The following is a 23,607-nucleotide window of genomic DNA, read 5'->3' on the forward strand; positions in this document are numbered from 1 at the left end:
GCCTCAATCAAATATTATTATTCCTGTCAGAGCAGCAACCTTTTCCTCCCCGAAAGTTGTTTGCATCTCATATTAATACATTTAAAAGTGCCAAATACGTCAATGTAGGGCCTGAAACTCGGCCCTGAGAATGTTCACCGCTGAAAGCGAGGGCTTGAACTGAGACTGAAACACCAGAGCCAGCCACTGACCCCCAAAAACCCGTGACCGGTGAGTGCAATACTTCAGAACAAACAGGAAATTACCCCTGATTGGCTCACAATTACCCAGGTGGCACAATGGTCATTTCCTGTAAACATTTCTCCAAATGTTTGTAAAAACACCCGCCCCATTTAGAACACAAAAATATATAGAAAGAACTTTTTTTTTTACAGGTTGTATAATATATATATATATATTACAGAAGGCCTTTCAATGTTCTCCGATCTGGTTTTCCTTAAGTCACAGTTCCCTTAAGTTGCATCCTGGGTGAATATACAGCTCTGTGGAGAGATCTGAGAGGAAAGAGAGAGACACACATTCAAAACAGCATGTCAACCGGAGGTACACAGTACGGGAGCTACCCAACATCCCCTCAGGGATGAATACAGTATTCTGATACTGATGACACCTCCTTATTTGTCACCACGGTAACATTTTGACTATGAGTGGCACTCGAATCACAGGTGAGAAAACATCTGGCATAGCTTGTTTACCAGTTTAGAGTCTTAGTCCTGCTTCTTCTCCCCCTCGTCTTTCTTAGGTACCAGCGCCTTGCGGACGTATGGCATGATTAAAAAGGCTACTAAGAAGAATAGGTGACCGCAGAAGTAAACAGATGAATACACCTGAAAAACAAAAAGGTCAGGGCACATTAAACATCCTCAATTGTATATCAACTCCCTCAGTCAGAAATTATAATTGAAGCAAAGACAGTCACATCACTCTAGGTAGAGATTCTGGACTTGTAATGGAAATGCCTGTTTAATTTATGTAAACTGATTTATTTGGGCTTCAAACAGATACAAATTGGTGTGGCTACACTAAAAAGAAAACATGTAATCATGGTATATATTCTCCCTTGCTTGCATTAGCCAGAAAGGATTGAACATCTTAGTGGAGGACATTTCCTCAGAGTGGAAGCTTTCTGACTCTTGGGCTTCAAATGGTGTCCTCCAGTTGAAGAAGAGGAGCTGTCTACTAATTACTAGACCACCCTGTCAACATAACACTAAGTGAAACTGCTGGCAATAATAATAATACAACAGCTCTACCCTAAGAGTACCTTGGTAGTCTGCGGGATCCCAAGGGTCCTATAAAGAGACAAGTTACCTTTAGCCATTTGTCATAGGTGAACAGGCAGAATGGCACCAGCGGGTAACCCATGAAGAGCCAGTGGATAAACTGCTGGACCACATAGATGACAGGGTATAGGGGGCTATTAGCCAGCTTGCTCAGAGTGGGACTGTCTCTGACTAATGCCTGGGCCTGTGTCACACACACACACACACACACACACACACACACACACACACACACACACACACACACACACACACACACACACACACACACACACACATAGACAAAGAATCAATCAATAATGTTTATAATAAACAGAGTATGGTTTGTAGAAGTCCAACTTAAATCAGTCTTTAATTACAGAGACAATAAGCAGTGAGGTATATTTAATCAATGCACTTAACACCAGTAATATGAATAGATTGAGAAAATGACCCCTGGTTAAGATTCAGAAACAGGTAAGTGTGTAGGCACACAAAGCCTATTCTTATGTTGCTAAAACATATAATTCAAGGTGTAACTTAAGTCAATCTCCAATTTAAAAAAAAAAAGAAGTGACAAGTACTTGTGACAAAGGGGGTGAGAACACGGCCATTTATTCACAATTTCACCATCACAGAAAGTTGAATAAGTTCATCTGGACACAACGTTTATTGAGAGAAACGTTTCATCACTCATCTAAGTGACCTCTTCCCTCTCGGCTGACTGCAGGTATCCCCACCCTTTTAAACAATAGTGTCGTAACGACCGAAAACAATGACCGGTTTCATATGCAAATTGCCGTGACCATTAACTAGAGTTACACTGGCAATGTGTAGTATTCACAGAGGACTGGGGAATAGTTGCAATCACAGCATTGTAAGATGGTGACAGATGTACTCTTAGGCTCTCCCTCGGTTCAAGGACGGTCGTTCCCTCTTTACATAGATGGCCTCTTTTGCCCCTTTTCCACTACATGGTACCGGCTCAACTCGACTTGACTTTTTTGTTTTTCATTACTGGAAAGTACTGGCATTTTGGTAACTGTTACCAATTTTCTGGTACCACCTCTGTCGAGGTTCCAAAATAACTGGAGCGGGTACCAAAATCAATGCAGACCAGCTACACTGAGGGGGTACTGTTACAGTAATGGAAAACAATACTCTGCGAGTCGAGTTGGGTCGACTCGACTCGAGTTGAGCCAGTACCATGTGGTGGAAAAGGGGCATTTGATTCCCCATTCAAACCCGCATTCCTCCCTATCAAGGATGTATCCCCGTAGCCAGATTGGTGATTAGCTATTCATTCCGCAGAGTTTGAGGCCTACAATCCTTAACCTGAGCCACTCTATCCCTTAAGCGGGACACTTAGGACAGGCAAAAACATTTTATAGAATGGCTCCCCATTTCTATAGCCCCCAGCATTATGCTGACAGTAAAATATCATCAGTCTTGTCTACAGGGTCAGTTAACAGCTCCAGGCAGGAAAGGAGATAGGGCTCCCCTCATTAACATGTCTCATTAACATGCTCATCATTGATAGCCCTTTTCCTGCATTGCCATGGACATTGTAGGCCCACTATAAAAGAGTAGTGCAGGCCCCAAGTATATACTGGTAGCTTGTGATTATGCCACAAGATATCCTGAAGTCTTTCCCATGAAGAAGATCAAAGCCCGCCAGATTGTCAACTGCCTTATTTAGCTGTTCTCCAGAGTCAGAATCCCAAAGGAGATCATCACCAACCAAGGCATCAACTTCACTTCAAACCTGCCGAAAGATATGTACAGCATGCTGGGAATTCAAGGCGTGACAGTCAGTCTCTACCATCCACAAACAGCACTTTAACAAGACTCTCAAGTCCATGCTGAGGAAGTCTGAATGACTCAGGGTCAGATTTGGATCAATGACTTCCATTCTTGTTGTTTGCATACAGAGAAGTCCTACAAGCATCAACCAGGTTTTCACCTTTCCAACAGCTGTATGAACATTCAGTGAGGGGGTCAAATGGATGTCTTGAAAGAGGTCTGGGAGGGTCCCATTCCACAACAGAGTAGTGAGCTCTCGTATGTCCTGAAAATGAGAGACAAACTGGACCAGTCTCAAGAACTCACCAATGATAATCTGGCTCAAGCACAGCAGCGAAATAAGTAGAGTTATGACAAGGCTTCTAAGAGGAGAGTTTTCCAGGATGGCCAGAAAGTCATCCTACTGCTGGCAATATCTGATGGTAGTCTCCTTGCCAAGTGGCAGGTGCCATACAAGATAATAAAAATAAACAGCCCAGTCACTTTTTTGCCAGGCCGCCGGAAAAAGCATCAAGTCTTCCATATAAACCCTTTGAAAGAGTGGGTAGACCAACCAGAGCGAGCAGTCTACAACCTTGTGGGCATGCACAATTGTTGACGAGGAAGAGCTTCAGGAGCAGTATTTTCCCCCTTCAACTAAGGCTTCAGTGTTTCCAGATCCAAGTCATCTCACAGGAGATAAATCCCAGGAACTGCATGCCAACGTGGCAAAAGAGCTCTTCATCAGAAGCCAGGTTGTACACAGCTCACTGAACATCAGATCTGTCTGCATTTACCAGAACAGTAGCCAATCAGGGACAACACCTGCTGCATTCCAGCAAGACTTGTTCCTGAATTGAAGCAAGAAGTGGAGGAGATTCTGGCTACAGGAATCATTGAGCCCTCTCGCAGCGAGTGGTGTAGCCCTGTGGTGTTGATTCCAAAGACGGATGACCCTAAACTGAGATTTTGTGTCAGCTTTTCAAAGCTGAATGCTGTGTCTACCTTTCATCCCTATCTGATGCCGAGGATTGGTTAACTGATTGATCCCTTGGGAAATGCAAACTTCCTCACAACCTTTAACCTCGGCAAAGGGTACTGGCAAGTGCCTTTGACAGAATCTTCCAAGGGTTTAACAACAATCAGAGTTCAGATTCAGAATGATGACTTTTGGTTTGCACGGAGCACCAGTGACGTTTCAGAGACTGGTGGATGAAGTTTTGAGAGGGGTAGAGGACTACGCAGCAGCCTACATTGATGACGTTATTGGGAGGAGTATGTGCAACATCTTGCGGATGTCTTTCAATGCATCCAGAGTGCTGGTCTGGTCATCAATGCCAAGAAGTGTCACATTGCCAAGCCTGAGGTCCAGTACCTTGGCTATGTGATTGGAGGCGGAGCCATCCGTCCCCAGGTAGGAAAGGTAGAGGTGATTGCAGCTTCACTGCTTAAGAGGAGGCTACAATCATTCTTGGGGTTAGTAGGCTGGTATCGCCGACTCATCCCCAACTTTTCATCAAGATCTGCTGTACTAACTGGTATGACTTGCAAATCAGACCAGTCAAGGTTAAGTGGACTCAAGAAAGTGAAAATGCTTTCCGTGACTTGAGAAACACTCTGTGTCAAGAAACTCTTTTGCAATGTCCAGATTTCATTCTTCCCTTTATTGTACAGACAGATGCTTCATGAGTAGGTCTCAGAGCTGTGTTACTGTAAGAAGAGGATGGAAACCAGTTGCCTGTGCAGTACATCAGCCGAAATATATGCCCAAGGGAGATGAGGCATTCGACAGTTGAAAAGGAACTGCTAGGTATTAAATGGGTCTTAGACACATTGAAATATTACCTCATTGGCAAAGAGTTTGTCTTGAGACGGACCATCATGCATAGCAGTGGATCAACAAAATTAATGATACTAATGCTAGAATTACAACATGGTACTTGTCTCTCTAGCCTTATCGTTTTCAGATCCAGCATAGACCAAGACACAAGAATATCATCGCTGACTTCCTGTCCCGTGACACTGAGGAGTAATGGTTTGGGGGGGGGGGTTGACAAATGGGTGAGAACATGTCGTCCCCATTTTCACCATCATTGCCATATTGCTTACTAATTTAACCATGCTTGTTAATTTTGTTGCAGCCATAGTTCCATCATTGACCTGTAAATTGCAGACACATATTATCCCTGGTTTGTTTGTGTTTTGCATTGTTTCGGTCACATACCATCAACATGCTACTTACCATACCCACCATGTGTTTCAGAGACAAACGAAGGAAGTATCCATCCACTTCCTGTATCTATACACTATACACTGGGTGACATAAGTGATGTCACTGGGTTAGACCAAGTATGGCGGGGGGTACATTAGATTAACTAAGTTATTTGTCTTGATTGTGATCTGTTTATGTGTTGTTGCAAATGTATGTTAAATGGTAAGCTATGTGAAAGTGTTTCTACTTGGAGGTTAGTGAATGAATAACTTTATCACTTACCTGTTTTCAGGAGGTATTGGGTTTACCTACAGGAATGTTACAGATTAGATTGACTCCTGCTGATGGAAGGGTCTATTTAAGCATTTGTCCACTCTAAGGATTGGGTTCCCCGGCACAAATAGAGTGACATAGTGTACGCTGTTAAATGCCAGGAGGATTGCCTTGACTTGTATGTTGGGGAAACTAAACAGACGGTGGCCAAGAGAATGGTACAACACAGAAGAGCTAACATGTCATGCCAGGACTCCGCAGTCTACACCCATCTACATGCCAGTGGCCACTCTTTCAAAGATGAGGATGCACCCATCTACAGGCCAGTGTACACCCATCTACAGGCCAGTGGCCACAGATGAGGATGCACCCATCTACAGGCCAGTCTACACCCATCTACAGGCCCGTGGCCACTCTTTCAAAGATGGGGAAAGATCGGCGTTCTTCCCCATCCTTGATAGGGAGGAACGCTGGTTTGAATGGGGTGTCAGAGGCCATCGATGTGAAGAGGGAACAATCATCCCCGAACCAAGGTAGGGGGGGCTAAGTGTACATCTGTCGCCATATTACAATGTGATTGCAAACATTCCCAAACCCTCTTGTGAATAGTACACATAGCCATTGAAACTCTAGTTAATGGTCACACCCATATTTGCATATGAAACTGATCATTGGTTTCTGTCGTTAGGCAACTATATTGTTTACAAGGGTGGGGATACCTGCAGTCAGTTTAGACTAAAGAGGTCACTTAGATGAGTGATGAAACATTTCTCTCAATATCAAAGAAGGTTGAATCGGTTTATCTGGATACAATGTTTATTGACAGATACGTTTCATCATTCAACTAAATGACCTCTTCAGTCTAAACTGACCGCAGGTATCCCCACCCTTATAAACAATACAGTGGCATAATGACTGAAACCAACGACCAGTTTCATGTGCAAATATGGGTGTGACCATTAGAGTTTCAATGGCCATGTGTACTATTCACAGAGGATTTGGAAATGTTTGCAGTCCCAGCATTGTAAGATGGCGACAGATGTAATCTTAGCCCCCCCCCCCCCCCCCCCGGTTCAGGGATGGTTGTTCCCTCTTCACATAGATAGCCTCTTTGACTCCCCATTCAAACCAGCGCCCCCCCCCCATCAAGGATGTGCACATCCTCATCCCTGAAAGAGTTGCCACTGGCCTGTAGATGGGTGTACTGGCCTGACGTGTTAGCTCTCCTGTGTTGTGCCATTCTGTTGGCCAGCGTCTTTTTAGTTTCCCCAACATACAAGTCATGGCGATCCCCCTGGCACTTAACAGCGTACACTATATTGTTCTGTTTGTGCCAGGGGACTGGATCCTTGGGGTGGACCAACTTCTAGCGCAATGCGTTTTGGGGTTTGAAAGCAACTGAGATGCGGTGTTTGGAAAATATGCGTCTCAGCTTTTCCGACACTCCCACCACATACAGACTCACTACTGGTTTACACTTAGGCAGCTGTTGTCCTTCTCCTCTCTTTGATTGGCTGGCGCACTGTTTGGGCGTCTCCCTGGCTGTGACAAAACGCCCAGTTAGGATAACCACACTTAACCAGGGCCTGTTTAATGTGGGATTTCTCTCCTTCCCCGGCCACTGTGTTGGTAGGGACATTGTCCGCTTGGTGGAACAGAGTCCTGATGACTCCTAGTTTGTGCTCCAGTGGATGATGAGAGTCAAACCTTAAGCACAAATCAGTTTACGGTGAACATCAACAATCAAATGTCCCCATCACAAATTGTAATTTCACAGTCTAAGAAGGCTAACCTGTAATTTTTCACATCCTGCCTGGTGAACTTGATGTTGTTGTCCACAGAATTAATGTGGTCGGTGAAATGTGGTACGTCCTGAGATTTAATTTTAACCCAGGTGTTGTCCACAAATCTGAACCAATGGGTAGGTGGTGTCCCTGGATAGGACATCAGAGCCCTCTTTTCCACTTCCTCCATATACAAGTTGGCCACTACAGGTGAGACTGGGGAACCCATAACACACCCATGCCTCTGCCTATAGTACTGCCCCCTATATGTGAAGTTGAACAGGGAGTCAAAGAGGCCATCTATGTGAAGAGGGAACAACCATCCCGGGCTAAGAGTACATCTGTCGCCATCTTACAATGCTGTGATTGCAAACATTTCCAAATCCTCTGTGAATAGTACACATGGCCACTGAAACTCTAGTTAACAATTCCACCCATACTGGTCGTTGGTTTCGGTCGTTATACACCTGTACTGTTTATAAGGGGTGGGGATACCTGTAGTCAGTTTAGACTGAAGAGGTCAGTAAAGAAACATTTCTGTCAATAAACATTGTACCCAGATGAAGTGATTCAACCTTCTTTGATTTTCTTACCTGGATTATTGAGCATGCATCAAGACATTTCTCTCAATAAACATTGTGTCCAGATGAGCTGATTCAACTTTCTTTGATAAACACCTTTTGTTATACCTGGACAAAGTTTCTCACATCTGCCTCCTACCACCTTCCTAGCCACTCTGGTCAGGCTTCCCAACAGTACTGCTTACACAAAGTAAATTTTAAGTTTCGAGTACACATCACTTTCCTATTTTAATTTTCAAAAAGGAGACGCTCAGTTATCAGCAGGTGGTGGATATATCCAACTGCTGTTATGAAAAATAGTCTCTCACACACACAAAAGCTAGCTTTTATCTCCCAGTACCAGATCTCCTAAATTCTTGGAAGCAATATTGTTTATATTATTCTAATATTACCCAAACAATATTTTGCAGCATGTCTGTGAATGTTCTCATTCATCCAGGTCATAATTATCCAAAGGAATTGAATCAAGTGCAACTGGATTTGGTTATATATCCGTGAAGACATTTCGCCTCTCATCCAAGAAGCGAAACGTCTTCACGGATATATAACCAAGTCCAGTTGCACTTGATTCAATTCCTTTGGATCTGCAGCATGCTGTACCATATTGATTAAATGCGAGTTTCAAAGTACTTTTAATTTCAATTCAGACCAAAAGGCACCCGATTTCTTCCTAAAAACGACCGCCATCCGATCCCTCCTAAGGAGACCAACTTGTATCTCAGGTGTACCTGTCTCTCCACTGTGACGATAATGAATTCCATAGAGAAGCACAGGAGGTAGCCGGAGTGCAGGCCATGCCAGATGGTGAGGAACAGCAGTGTTGCCAACTGAGACACAATCTTATTGCCCAGAAATTTCAACCGTTTGAACACATGCCTAGAAGAGAAAACCAGGAATAGGAATCAGTGCTTTTTATCGTGACTGTGCGAGGAACATAAGCCACAAGATTTTTTTTTCTTCTCCCCAATTGTTTCAGGTCAATTACCCCACACTCTTCTGAGCTGTCCCGGTCGCTGCTCCAGCCCCCTCTGCCGATCCAGGGAGGGCTGCAGACTACCACATGTCTGCTCTGATACATGTGGAGTCGCCAGCCACTTCTTTTCACCTGACAGTGAGGAGTTTCGCCAGGGGGACGTAGCACATGGGAGGATCACGCTATTCCTCCCCAGTTCCCCCTCCCCCCTGAACAGGCGCCCCGACTGACCAGAAGAGACGCTAGTGCAGCGACCAGGACACATACCCACATCTGGCTTTCCACCCGCAGACATGGCCAATTGTGTCTGTAGGCCAACCAAGCTGGAGGAAGCCACAAAACTCTTATCAGGCCATCCTCAAGCTATAACCCAAATGGTAACCCTTTACATGCCTACTTATAAAACTATCCCTATTTTACCTGCCAATGGTTGTTGGATAGCAACTGAGTTTCACTGAACATTTCAACATTACATCCCCCTGCAAGAGAGCCAATACTCTATGCTATAACACCTCAGACAAGTGCCCAGACATGCTATAAATCCCCAAAGTATACCCTTTTTATTATAACACATTGGTGACTGGTAATCAATGGTTACTTAAGCCACAAAAAAAACAGGTTCTGAGTGTGCCAGACAAAGGAAATGTTTCAAGGTCGTTGGGCTGCACAAACCAGCTGGCCAAAGATATTTCCAGCACACAGTCTACACAGCTTTATATCACATGTTCTTTCATAAAGAGTGTTTGTGTGAGCGAGGTTAACCTGTAAATCTGGGTTAGAGTCTTTCCAACCAGATTGACCAACCTGGCTGAACTGCTGGAGAGCATGCCTATGGAAAAACCAACTTGATAGCAGCGCATAACTAACTATAAATACGCAGAACTGTTTAGTATGTAGGTCATTTTATCGGGAGCACTAAGTGCCGTTACACTATAACACTCGGCAATGCTCGCCCTCTCCATCAAAAGTGTCTCCTGATCCGGTTTTACCTTCAAGTTCAATGAGTCATAAATGTAGGTATGCATGCAAGTAAACAACCGACAGCTCTGAGTAACCGTGACTGACGGAACATCAAAATTACCATGGCCACTTTTCTTTCCATTGTGAAACCAAGATTAACAATCCCCGTCTCCCTCCTTTATCCTCGGTTGCACATGTCGCTTAACATAGCAACAAGCTGGAGTAAGCTCATTTAAATAGCCAACTCAATCCACTGTACTGAACCGCATGATAAATTAGCTACGCTAATCAATAAACTGCTTTGCTTGCTGTACTTGACATCAAATGTTGTCACAGGTTATGCAAATTGCATGCATGAATCCTGTGGTGGATAGCGACAAATGCCACCTAAGCACATCTGAGGGTGTTTCGTTATAGTTCTCAGTGACAAACAGCATTTGCCAGAATATTCTCCTGGCGCTCAAACAAAGAGAACGCTGGCGGATGCCTGTATGACAGGCGGGGCACAGTTTGGGCATCACACCTGTGTGTAATCAACTTTTGTTGCTCATATGCATCTTTGTGTTTGAGCAGGTGAGGAGAAGTCTTGAAAACGCTGATCATGTGTGTGTGTGCGTGTGTGGTTATCAGTGAGAAATGCTTTGAAGTGCTGCTTTCAGACCTTGCAAAAGGAAAATTAAAGACGGAGGGCTAACCTGAAGCAAGGGTTCGGGTCTGTTGAGTGGCAGGTTGTGATTAATTTCCCTGTCCAGCTTGTGCTTCTCGGTGTGTAATTTAAACTCCCCACCGTAAAAATCAGTGATTTTTCAGTTTTTTGTATTTTGTATTTTTCTCCCCAATTGTATCCAGCCAATTACCACACTCTTCCTAGCCATCTCGGTCGCTGCTCCACCCCCCTCTGCCGATCCGGGGAGGGCTGCAGACTACCACATGCCTCCTCCGATACATGTGGAATCGCCAGCCGCTTCTTTTCACCTGACAGTGAGGAGTTTCACCAGGGGGAACGTAGCACGTGGGAGGATCAAGCCAGTCTCCCCAGTTCTCCCTCCCCCCTGAACAGGTGCCCTGACCGACCAGAGGAGGCGCTAGTGCGGCGACCAGAACACATACTACCTACATCCAGCTTCCCACCCGCAGACACGGCCAATTGTGTCTGTAGCGACGCCCGACCAAGCCGGAGGTAACACGGGGATTCGAACCCAGATCAGGCAACGGAATAGACTGCTACGCTACCCGGACGCCCCACGTTCTTTTTCTATCATTTAAACAAGGTCCTTATCTTGGGAGAATTACAAGGAGGGAACAGGCAGGGATCTAGTGCCTTGTTCAATGTCACTTTGACAGAACACATGAACTTGTTGCCAAGACTGAACCTGTGAGACTTACGTGACTGTCTTTCACAGCTAGGTTACAAAGCCACCTACTCCTTGTGAAGTGTTGGAAACCACAAGTAATGAATCAGCAGTTCCTTCCTCCACTGTACTTGACAATTACCACATCACGGTGGATGATTAACTCAAACAGCATTGGTCTGGACACAGGCTGAGCGCTCATTCGAGCGCGACACTGACCTGGCTGCCCAGGCGTTGGTGTTTATATTGAACGAAGCGATGGTTCCCGTGAAGAGAGGCGTCGTCTCGTACAGCCACACCTTCATGTTGGCACAGGCATTCCACTGGTGCATCCCATCTTCACTCACACCATTGTAACCTAGCCCGGAGAGTATACATACACCCTCCTGAAAGACAACAGACAGGAATACCAGTTGAAACAACAAAATTAAAAAGGAAGGAAGGAGAAAAAAAAATAATCACAGAATGAGTCACTGGAACCTGAATTGGGAATTTTACTTTTCAGGGTATACCTTAAAAAAAACAAAAAAAAAAAACAAAAAAAAAAAAAACCTGTGTATGACTAAGCAAATCCATGTAAAGCTTGCTGTGAATTGCGTCCTGGTAGTGTAGCGGTCTAGTCCGTTGCCAACCAACATGGGGGTCGCCAGTTCAAATCCCTGTTACCTCCGGCTTGGTCGGGCGTCCCTACAGACACAATTGGCCGTGTCTGTGGGTGGGAAGCTGGATGTGGGTATATGTCCCGGTCGCTGCACTAGTGTCTCCTCTGGTCAGTCGGGGCGCCTGTTCGGGGGGGAGGGGGAACTGGGAGGAAGAGTGTGATCCTCCCATGCGCTACACCCCCCTGGCGAAACTCCTCACTGTCAGGTGAAAAGAAGCGGACTCCACATGTATCGGAGCAGACATGTGGTAGTCTGCAGCCCTCCCCGGATCGGCAGAGGGGGGTGGAGCAGCGACCGGGTCGGCTGGAAGAGTGGGGTAATTGGCCGAATTCAAAAATGGGTAAATAAAAGAAGCTTGCCGTGTGTGGGATGATGGTGTCCCATAAGCAGTGTGTTTGGGCATCAATGTGAAAATGCAGTTGTATGCGAAGCCAGAAGTCGCCATTGAGCTAATGAAGCACAACCCGCTTCAATTTCAGTCCAGCGAACCGATCAATTTGTGAGCAGAGATGACCAGATGAAGAGAATACTCACTGCTATGACCCAACAGCTGACATATTTATACAGAATGATTTTTGCCCAGAGGAGGATGAACACACAGCGATACCAGAATGGCTGGGCCTGTAAGAAACGACATGGTTTCACATATTAGATATGCAATAAAAAAAAAATGTCATCAAGCTTTGGCCTGTTTTCCATCTGAAAATGCACAAATTAAGTGTAATAAATTCCAATTTTGTGGCCTTTCTCACCTCATACTCGTCTGTTAGGAAGTAGCTGTCAGGGTAATGTGGACTGAATATTGTATATATGACCAGGCAGAGAACACCCAGCGCAAACCTTGTCATAGCAGGTACAACACTGGGGGAGAATGGGTAAAACAAAGAGGACGGAGGACGTGAGCGAGACGAATAAATAGAAAGGGTTAACAAGTTTTGACTAAAGGGCTGAGACACCGAACAGATGGCTTATTCTTATGGTGACATATTGTCAGTCTTACAGCTCATTTCTCACAATATAACACAGCCCCGCTTTCCCTCCATCCTCCGCCGTGCCGTCTCTCCTTTACCTGTTGGGGGGCTTCCCGGGGCAGTCGGTGAGCTCCCCCGCCACCAGCCTCATGTAGCTGCGTAGTGTGAACTGGGGCCCCACCAAGAAGCCCCCGTAGAAGTACGAAAAGCCGTACACCTCCAGCAGCGAGGGCACAAACGGCAGGGCTCCCTTCACCTGCTCCGCACTCAGCTTTGACTGGGATGTAGGGGCAAAGGGGGGGCGGGGGTAAAAAGGATGAGAAAAAGAAAAAACAGAAGATCAAATGTAGGGGACTGGAAAAAAAAAACAAGGACAGGCGAGGCATTGTAAAGGCACAATAACAACTCACAGCGTATGCAGCTGTCAGTGGTTGCCACTGCAGGTCGACCAAAATCGAGATTGACCACAACTTCAATTTGACCGCAAAGGACTGCTTAACGGGCTTTTAACAAGGGGTCATAAACCAAGCTGTCTCTGAATACTAGATTGCAACCCCTGACGTTTAAGCGAAGCCCCGAGGATGACAAGGACAATATCAGTACGGACCGTGGACATTTCTACATCAGATAAAACCAGATGAGAAGTCTGGCATACAAACAGGGTATGATAATTTACTGGAACAGCGTTGCATAATCACCTTGGAGATAAGGAAGTATGTAATGGTGGATTCTAGTCAGGCTAGTTGTACCACAAGATGCCCGAGGGAGAAGAGAGAGGGCTAAACTGAGCAAATGAGAGGGGTGGGGAAAAAAAAAATCACAGAGTAGCCCACCAGGCAAAGCGATTACACCCAAATAACTTTTAAAGACTTGTAAAAAGTTAACATAGACAGAAACAGGGTATAATTACTTTTATCAGGGAAAACAGATAGCCTCACTGTAGCACCTACGATATACCTGGTGGTGGATTTACTGAACCATAAACCTGTTTGCACACCAATAACTGATTTTTTATCAATTTCTTGTGTCTGTAATCCTTCCCTTATCAAGAATCCTTCCTTTCAAAAACACAGTCTCGCCCTCTCTCTTTCTTTTTTTTTCGCCCCAATTGTATCTGGCCATTTACCCCACTCTTCCGAGCCGTCCTGGTCGCTGCTCCACCCCCTCTGCCGATCCGGGGAGGGCTGCGGACTACCACACGCCTCCTCCGATACATGTGGAGTCACCAGCCACTTCTCTTCACCTGACAGCGAGGAGTTTCACCGGGGGGGGGGGGGGGTAGAGCATGGGAGGATCACGCTATTCCCCCCCCCCCCCCGACCGACCAGAGGAGGCGCAGGACACGTACCCACATCCGGCTTCCCACCCACAGACACGGCCAATTGTGTCTGTAGGGTGGCTTCGATCCGGCGATCCCTGTGTTGGTAGGCAACGCAATAGACCGCCACGCTACCCGGACGCCCACCTCTCTCTCTCTCTCTTTCTCACACACGGCAGAATGGAAAGTGCGAGATCAAGAAAACACAGACTGACACAGATGCACATTGAGCAAAAAGGCAAACAGAACATTCCCAGACTCACAAGTATGTGTGTTTTTATGTGTGCGAGTCTGAGCGTCTTGTAGACAGACCAACGCGCAAACAGGCAAGAGAAGTTAAAATCAACTCACTGGTTCCTTCCCGCCATCATAGTAATCAAGCGACAAACCTGGAAGCAGAAAATGCAACGGCCGTAAGGAACTGTTTTATCACAGCGGGGATTGTCAGTCACTGGAATGAACGTCTTGTAAAGCACGCCAGGGCGCTTCCGACTCTGAGGCCAGGAGCAGGTTAATAGTTCACTTGGGTACAACGGGGAACTGCTAGCTTTGGAGAAAAGAGCAAGTTTAAATAATAACAGTAAAAATAATAAAGTGATTTTCATTACTAAACAAATCAAAAGTCTAGTGACAAATTTATAGGACCGGGGGGGGGGGGGGGGATGAAGTCGAAGAGTCGCCGTGAAAAAGCTGATGAAGACATACAGGCCCTTCCCATGCAGAGGAATGCCTGCTGATAAGGCCTTCTTACCAATAAGTTTGAGCGTGAGGACACAATGGGGCATGGTCCACTTGATATCGTACTCTTCTGTAGACGTGTAGTAATACCCTGCCAGCAGGTACACCTACAGGAAGACCAAAAAGGAGGAGAGACAAAGAGCAAAAAACAAAGGTTGGAAGAGTGACATTTCAAACACTATCAAATATCATGAAACAGTCATTGAGAGGCGGGGGGTGGGGTGGGGTGGGGGCATCTGTTATAGTGAAATTTGTTCTCTGCATTTAACCCGTCCTATTGTATAGGACCGTTGACTTCTGGTTTTAGTGGTCTTTGATGGGTAGTAAAAAGACTGAAAGTGCGTCATGATAACAGACGGAAAAGAAAAAAAAAAGGAATTCAGTTGTGCAATCAGCCTCGAACATGTGCACAAAAACTGGCAAGCAGGGTCTGAGCCAGGGCAGTGGGGGTGCAACCGCGGTTCAAAGATGGTGCTAGTGCTACACGGCCCTTTTGAAAGCCACTTTATTTTGTCATTGTATTCTTACAACGAATTGTGTTGTTAGAACGAATTTGTTCTCTGCGTTCGGCCCATCCTGTTGTGTAGGAGCAGAGGGCGGCAACTCCAGTTCTTCCTTCCATTGCCTTGCTCAGGGGGACAGACAGGGGTATTAATCCTAACATGCATGTCTTTTTGATGGTGGGGGAACACCGGAGCACCCGGAGGAAACCCACGCAGACATGGGGAGAACATGCAAACTCCACACAGAAAGGACCTGGGGTTTGAACCCAGGACCTTCTTGCTGTGAGGCAACAGCGCTAACCACTGGGTCACCGTGCCACCCGTTAGGGCCACTACATGGTGCCAGCTCGACTCAACTCTACTCGCTTTTTGCTTGGTTTTCCATTGGGCAAAAGTCGGGGATAGTACCTGGTACTTTTTTTGGTACCATCTCCGTCGAGGGTCCAAGCGAGCTGAACCGATACTAAAAGGTGACGTGAAAACACTGCAGACTGGTCAGAGAGAAATTGAACGGCTCCGTTTTCAACCCGGAAAATACCAAAGACAGTCATAGTTAATAATCTATCCGTGCAAATCTCTTAGTTACACTAGTATTGTTCATGTGGAGCAGCCATTTCGAGTTGGCCTTGATGATTCTTTGAAAATAACACACTCATGTGGGGCGCTGGTAGAGAAGGGAGGAGAAACTAGTCAACACACCCACGAGCGACCGGTGGGACTTCGCCATGAGGGGGTTACTATCTGCAGTGGAAAACTAAATCCATAAATGTGAAAGCGAGTAGTGTCAAGTAGAGTCGGTACCATGCAGTGGAAAAGGGGCAATGCGTCACAACAAAACACATGGAAAGAAAGACAGGATGAGAGGGGGGAAAAAATGGAGGGCAAAACCTCACCATTTGAAAGATAAAACTGCTTAGGACGGCTGTTACTGTCCTTCCCATGAGCCTCAGCATCAGGAACTGGACAAAGATGCATACTGCGGAGTGACAGAGCTGAGAGCCTGAAATAAAGACAGACAGACAGACAGACATACAGACCGAGAGAGAGAGAGAGAGACAGAGACGGGTGGGGGAAAGGGGGTTGGTGAGTGCAATCAAGTGTGACCTGTGACAACAGCAGTTTCTCCCCTTAGTTAAGTACTGGCAGGGAAAGAGAAAAAAGGGAGAGACACACAAATTGACCACAGATTGAGTTTGAAATTAACATTCAAAAAAAGGGGAATGAGAGTAAAAGGGTACGCCACAAAGGGAAAGAAAAATAAACACACCTGCTGTAAAATCCAAATGCAGCAGCAAAAGAACAAAAGGAGATCAATGTTAGTACTTTCCGACTGAGAGGAGCTCCATTCATCAGTCCCGCCGATCTAGCCTGCATTGCAATATTTACCATTTGTTGTCGAATGTGGCGGATGCCAACAAATGTAAAATTACTCTGCTACTGCACTCCTACTGAATCGCTGTGCAAAGTAGTGCCAGGTAAAAAACTAATATGCAAAATTTACATGCAAATCTTCATTGGTCAGACTTGTTGTACTGTTTTTTTGGGGGGGGGGTTTGCTTATATAATTCCAGAGAGAAATATGTATCTCTCTGAATCAACAATAGGTCATTTTTCAGCCACATGAACTGACAGGAACAGGCTTGGCTAGCTTCGTTAAGAACTAGACTCCGTTACGCTGCTTAGCTCCTTTCCAAATGTGCCAGAAGCACACGACATTTTCATGCAATATTTCCCCCAAACTCAACAGGGAAGTTAACTGTTACAACACAATGACAAGAGGATGATCTTTCACACTCTCCAGCGCTGGAACTGAACGATAAAAAAAGAAGAAATTTCTAAAATATGCAGTCTAATGAGTTTGATGTCATTCTGAAGTCTCTGGACCAAAGGCAGCCTTCAATTTTTGCTAACCATGCCCATGGCTGGACTAAAGCAGAAGTAGTCAGTCGTGTGCCACAGAGATCCTGTGTAGTCAGCTTTTCCTTTCTAGCCCAACAAAATGCCAGTTGGTTTTACTAACTGGCAGCCCCTTAACCAGAAAGCAGAGGACTTGTGTGTAATATCAGCTGGTGCGGTGTTGGGATGAAAAGAAAACCCACATGTCCAGCACTGTCTGCGATAGGGATAAGGCTAGATAGAGTGAGTTGCCAGCAATAGAAACTGTCTCAACGATTTGGTCAAACCTCCAACTCTATTTCACTCTACCCCGCCTGCCGCTTGTGCAATGACCACAAACACAAGTCTCCTCCTGAGGAACCTCATCGACATCATAACGATCTGTGCTTCCATGTCAACATAACTACGAGGAAAGCAATGCCAACCCCCAACTGCTGTACCCCAACTCTCTTCGTCCAGGCAGGTTACTCAGAGCCCCAACTAGCTTTCCACCGTGCAAAGATATGAACCCAATTTGAACCGTAGTCATAAGTGAGCTAAAAAGGCTGCTCACAAAAGCCTTGAAAGGTTAGTACAAATATTAGTGGATGTTTTGATAACCCTATCTCACTTCTCCTCTAATAACAGACCCCTCTAGACCACTGATCAATGACCATTTATTAGATATGTAATTCAAAGTCCTTTATATTCTGATGCTCTAACAATCCCGTTTAGTTTGAAGCTCCACCACACATGCTGCCGACCGCACTTCCCATCAACCAAAGCCATAATCCGCCAATACAAAAATGACGAGTGCCTATGTTCGCTGTGGAAATAAATTCCTTTCAAGCAGTAACTTTTAATAACTGTCAGAGACAAATAGATTTGAAATCGATCTACTCAACAGAGGCAGTGTAGTTTATGTTCCAACTGATGGCAGTAAACATTTATTCATAGATATTTGCCATATCAGTAAAGCCGACGGGCTGTGCTCCAAGCCCATTCAGTAGCCGCCATTAATCTATGATGACAGCAGCATCTAACCCTTAAATTAAGAGACCATGACAGAAATCACCATCACCAAGCACTATAACAGCAGTCATTTGATAAATCAAACACAGAGGTGACAAGAACAAAAAAGGAAGTATTTTTCTTCATTGCTGAGTCATAATATAACAGCTTTTCATTAAGTCATTGCAGCTTCGACAAATCCCCTTTCTCTTCATCTCACCAAAGTTGAATGCTGCTAGAGCCAGTCCAGACAAGGTGTGGAATAAATGAACAATGGTGGCAGACTGGTGGAAAAAGAACCGTCGGTACACCAGGGCACAGGGGTACCCTGTGGAGAAAGAAAAAGTGAGGGGGAACATGTTATTGGGAGCCATGTGCATCAACATTAATTACATAAGCCATTAAGAACAACTCCTGTCTGTACAATGACCCTTTGGTTCAGTACTCAAACTTCCAGATAAAGCAGTGACACTTATCAGTGTTACACACTTCCACTGCTGGCATGTGTGTGTGTGTGTTCTTCTTCACCCATTTGTGAGGGCCAAATTGGAGTTTTTAACCACGAGAGCGAGGACATTATAGCAAAATGAGGGCGTTTTGGCTGATCCTCACGTCTTCAAGGGTCTATTTTGGGGTTAGGACTTGGGTTTAGGGTTAGAGTTAACATTAGGATTAAGTTAAGGTTAGGCATGTACTTCTGATGGTTAAGCTTAAGGGTTAGGGGCTAGGGAATTAGTGTAGTCAATGAGGGTCCTCACAAGTACAGAAAAATAAATGTACGTGTGTGTGTGTGACCAACAAACGCAGACCCTCTCATTGGACGAGCCTCCTTTAATTTGTGCCTAAGCTGGAAGCAATGTGCCCCATCCATGAGGACACGTGTGTGCAACTACTGACCTACACCCAGAAGTCATTTAAGAGCACCGTCCAAACAACAACAACACACGACGCATTGTCATGCAGCACAACGACACCTCGCGACAGAGCGGGTGAGAGTGCGTACCGAGCGAAGACCTCGAGTAAGTTGCTCGGTCCTGTCGTGGAAGAACCAGCGTGCGGCTCGGATCGGGAAAGGAAGGAAAACCCCCCACGTGTCCACGTGTCAGACCAAAGTTCAGAGGGGGCAGCCGCCCCCTTCCCAGCCAGCCGGCCGGTGCACGGACCCCCGTTATCGACGCACCTCCTGGGCTGCGCGTTAACTTCCTCGAACCAAAGTGCAGCTCGCGACGCGGAGCGAGCGAACCCCCAAAACCACCGGTTCATTCATGCCGGTGCACGGAAACCGTAACGGGCTACCGGGGCAACAACGACCCCCTTCATAGGGGGATGCACGGGTTAGCGTGTACGGTGCTGACGTGACCCCCCCGCTGTCATTGCACGGTCCACTCGACCTTGCTAGTGGATGTGTCGCGCGTTGGCTCGCTAGTTCGGCTGCTAGCTTCGAGCACGTCCACGGCCGGCGTGTCGGTGTCGCGGTGTGTCTTCCGAGGCTACCCGGACACGTTTGCAGCCGGTGTGTGTGTGTGTGTGTGTCGTTGTGGAGGCTGTGCCGTTACCTGGCTAGCGCCGGTTAGCCGAGCATAAGTGCGGTCAGACACAGCTACAGTGCAGCTGCTCAGCCTGCTATACCCAGCAGCCGTGTCGCCGGGACGTGCGGGCATTTACGTAACCGCCGTAATCTACAAAAGCAACAACTCACCGATTAAAATGGATAAAATGAGCCGAACCGCCGGTTCCGGGGAACCTAAAGATTCCGACAGTCGCTCCATCAAGAGAGCCGCCATCATTCACGTGGGGCGGAAGTGGCTCCGAGATGCGACCGGGGACGACGGATAGTCAGACACACTCGCGCTCGCGCGCGCGCACACTCCTTTTACTTCACGCACACACGCGCGCGCTCCTTTTATCTTTCTGATCCGGCGGCCTCCTCCTCCTTCTTCTCCTCCTCCTCCTCCTCCCCACCCCACCGGGAGTAAACCACGTGATTCGCCACCCTCCCGTCTCCTCCTCTTTCAGCGTGCGCTCCCTCTTGTCTGTTCCTTCCTGGTGAGGTTTCATAATGCTCCTTAGGTAATCGGACTGGGGTCGACAACAGCCGTCACGGAGCAGGCGGCCTCCCGCTGGAATCTTACCCCCCCCCCCAAATCCGGGTTTATTCGTCGAATGTCGACGAAAAGAGGTGGAACAAAGCCCCGTAATGGCGTTACAGACAGATGAGAAAAAAAAAACAAAAAACGTGCGCGCGCATGTGCGTGCGTGCGTGCGGATGGACGGATGGGTGGATGGATGGATGGATGGGACTGCAGGGGAAATTGGGAGATATACCCCTTAAGACCCTGGCCTTGAGACTGCTGTATGGAAAAAAGAAGTGGAGGGCCAGGAATGCCCTGCTTTTGGAGGGATATTAAAAAAAAGAAGAAGATGAAACAATGGCCAATTTGACAATCAAAGGTTATGTTGACGGATGCTGATGCTTTAAAAATGCAGACGGAAAAAAGTTTGGGATTTGAAAAGCCACAGAACGTGTCTATGTTTAATGGCTAAAATTACATCGACGACATGACAACTGAAACTGTAAAATTCCACCCCCACCCCCCCAAAAAACCCATAAAGTAAAAGTAAGCCAAATAATAGTAATAGATAATAAATAATTGACCTGACTTAAATGTATTGTAACGTGCATGGATAAGAAGACACAATGGCCGCTGGCGCGCGGGTCTGACCCTTTAGTCGAGCGGTTAGCGATGCCTCCTGCGGTGCGGGCGATACGGGTTCGCGTCCCGGCCGCGGCAGTTCCTGTGGTTGCGTTGTCCCCCGAATTCGCTACAGTATGTTCGTGAATGTATAAATGCATGCACGTCTTGCGTGGACATATTGTAACGTGCACGAACAAGTAGGATCGGACCCTTTAGTCGACTGGTTAACGTAGTCGCTAGTTTGGTACTGTAGCATGTCAATAAATGTTTAATGATAGCAGTTGTGAAGTATTCTGCTTCTACTCAATACTACTAATACTAATTACTACTACTACTACTTTCGGCTGCTCCCGTTAGGGGGCGCCACAGCGGATCATCCGTTTCCATTTCTTCCTGTCTTCTGCGTCTTCCTCTGTCACACCAGCCACCCGCATGTCTTCCCTCACCACATCCATAAACCTCCTCTTTGGCCTTCCTCTTCTCCTCTTCCCTGGCAGCTCCATATTCAGCATCCTTCTCCCAATATACCCAGAATCTCTCCTCCACACATGTCCAAACCATCTCAATCTTGCCTCTCTTGCTTTGTCTCCAAACCGTCCAACCTGAGCTGCCCCTCTAATATACTCGTTCCTAATCCTGTCCTTCTTCGTTACTCCCAGTGAAAATCTTAGCATCTTCAACTCTGCCACCTCCAGCTCCACCTCCTGTCTTTTCGTCAGTGCCACTGTCTCCAAACCATATAACATAACTGGTCTCACAACCATCTTGTAAACCTTCCCTTTAACTCTTGCTGGTACCCTTCTGTCGCAAATCACTCCTGACACTCTTCTCCACCCACTCCACCCTGCCTGCACTCCCTTCTTCACCTCTCTCCTGCACTCCCCCTTACTTTGGACAGTTGACCCCAAGTATTTAAACTCAAATACCTTTGTCACCTCCACTCCTTGCATCCTCATCATTCCACTGTCCTCTCTCTCATTCACACATATGTATTCCATCTTGCTCCTACTGACTTTCATTCCTCTTCTCTCCAGTGCATACCTCCACCTCTCCAGGCTCTCCTCAACCTGCACCCTACTCTCGCTACAGATCACAATGTCATCCGCGAACATCATCGTCCATGGAGACTCCTGCCTCATCTTGTCCGTCAACCTGTCCATCACCATTGCAAACAAGAAAGGGCGAAGAGCCGATCCTTGATGTAATCCCACCTCCACCTTGAACCCATCCGTCATTCCAACCGCACACCTCACCATTGTCACAATTCCACATACTTCTCTGCAACTCCTGACTTCCTCATACAATAACTAGTACTAATTACTAACAACTAATAATATTTATATAACATCACAAATCATAATTAATCTGGAGACTTAACAGTTTTTGAGGTGCACATTTCAATTTTTCCATGATTAAGACATGTACTTTGAATGTAAATAAGGTGTGCCAGAGTGCATAAAAAAGCAACAAATTACAGCTTGTTTATAAAAAAATAAAAATTAAAAAAACATTCTGGGGGAGGATCCCCCCCGGGCCCCCCCTACTGAAGTCCGGGCTATGCCCCGAATGTCCTCAAATCCTAGAAACGCCACTGGTTAAAGGGAAGGTTTACAAGATGGTTGTGAGACCAGCTATGTTATATGGTTTGGAGATGGTGGCACTGATGAAAAGACAGGAGGCGCAGCTGGAGGTGGCAGAGTTGAAGATGCTAAGATTTGCATTGGGAGTGACGAAGAAGGACAGGATTAGGAAGGAGTATATTAGAGGGACAGCTCAGGTTGGACGGTTTGGAGACAAAGCAAGATAGGCAAGATTGAGATGGTTTGGACATGTGTGGAGGAGAGATGCTGAGTATATTGGGAGAAGGATGCTGAATATGGAGCTGCCAGGGAAGAGGAGAAGAGGAAGGCCAAAGAGGAGGTTTATGGATGTGGTGAGGGAGGACATGCAGGTGGCTGGTGTGACAGAGGAAGATGCAGAGGACAGGAAGAGATGGAAACGGATGATGTGCTGTGGCGACCCCCAGCGGGAGCAGCCGGAAGTAATAGTAGTAGCAGTAGTAGTCACAGTAGTGGTAGTAGCAGTAGGAGTAGTAATAGAAAGTAATCGGAGTAAATATTCTTCAGTGTTTGACAATTTGACCACAAGATGTCCATATTTACAAGCTGGCCCGGCTCTCCGTTCAGGGGAAATATGGAGAGTTGAGTTGATCTTTGAAATTCATCCATCCATTATCCAAACCGCTTATCCTACTCAGGGTCGTGTGGATGCTGGAGCCTATCCCAGCAGTCATTTGGCGCCAGGCGGGGAGATAGGCTGCCAGGTCATAACTTCCCAGACAGCATCCGGATGTGGGCCACTTCAGGCAATGATGCGGTACTGATGGCCTTCTTCTGGCCCTGACAAAATGGATGTGAGCCTGAAGTGGCCCACATGTATAACAGCAAATACGTCCCAAATATGCCAAATCAAGTGTGGTCCTTTTTTGGCAAAGATGCGGTGCTCTGGGCGACATGTAATCTGGATGTGACCCTGAAGTGGCCCGTGTGGTAAATGGTGAATATGGCCCAAATATCACAAAACAAATACGGGCCACCTTTGGCAAATATGTGGCACATGCGGCCTTGCTGTGGCTTGGTTCTGGCCCAGATCTG

General features: G+C 46.4%; 1 protein-coding gene across 2 annotated transcripts; it reads right to left on the reverse strand.

Moving 5' to 3' along the window:
• Nucleotides 1–20,172, reverse strand: lpcat3 (lysophosphatidylcholine acyltransferase 3). Of its 2 annotated transcripts, XM_056285760.1 has the most exons (13): nucleotides 19,957–20,172; nucleotides 18,478–18,585; nucleotides 16,265–16,371; nucleotides 14,882–14,975; nucleotides 14,482–14,519; nucleotides 12,911–13,089; nucleotides 12,594–12,702; nucleotides 12,376–12,462; nucleotides 11,399–11,565; nucleotides 8,623–8,770; nucleotides 1,312–1,467; nucleotides 696–827; nucleotides 1–494 (listed from the first exon to the last, which is right to left on the reverse strand). In XM_056285760.1, the coding sequence occupies exons 1-12, from the start codon at nucleotides 20,042–20,044 to the stop codon at nucleotides 708–710; spliced, it is 1,401 nt and encodes a 466-aa protein (XP_056141735.1). In that variant the 5' UTR covers nucleotides 20,045–20,172; the 3' UTR covers nucleotides 1–494; nucleotides 696–707. The 2 variants fall into 2 exon arrangements, with proteins under 2 accessions (XP_056141735.1, XP_056141736.1); XM_056285761.1 differs by lacking the exon at nucleotides 1–494 and having other exon boundaries at nucleotides 753–827; nucleotides 1,265–1,467.
• Nucleotides 20,173–23,607: the final 3,435 nt, after the last annotated feature.

Source organism: Lampris incognitus, chromosome 9 (genome assembly GCF_029633865.1).
Source record: "Lampris incognitus isolate fLamInc1 chromosome 9, fLamInc1.hap2, whole genome shotgun sequence".
Taxonomy (NCBI): domain Eukaryota; kingdom Metazoa; phylum Chordata; class Actinopteri; order Lampriformes; family Lampridae; genus Lampris; species Lampris incognitus.

Bases quoted from the DNA above. Each gene is read 5' to 3' on its own strand.
- lpcat3 (XM_056285760.1), bottom strand. From the start codon at position 20,044: ATGATGGCGGCTCTCTTGATGGAGCGACTGTCGGAATCTTTAGGTTCC. The intron at 16,372-18,477 runs GTGAGATGAAGA...TCTTTATTTCAG, and splicing joins TCTAGCAGCATTCAACTTTG to GCTCTCAGCTCTGTCACTCC. The intron at 12,463-12,593 runs GTGAGAAAGGCC...CGTTTCTTACAG, and splicing joins TCCTAACAGACGAGTATGAG to GCCCAGCCATTCTGGTATCG.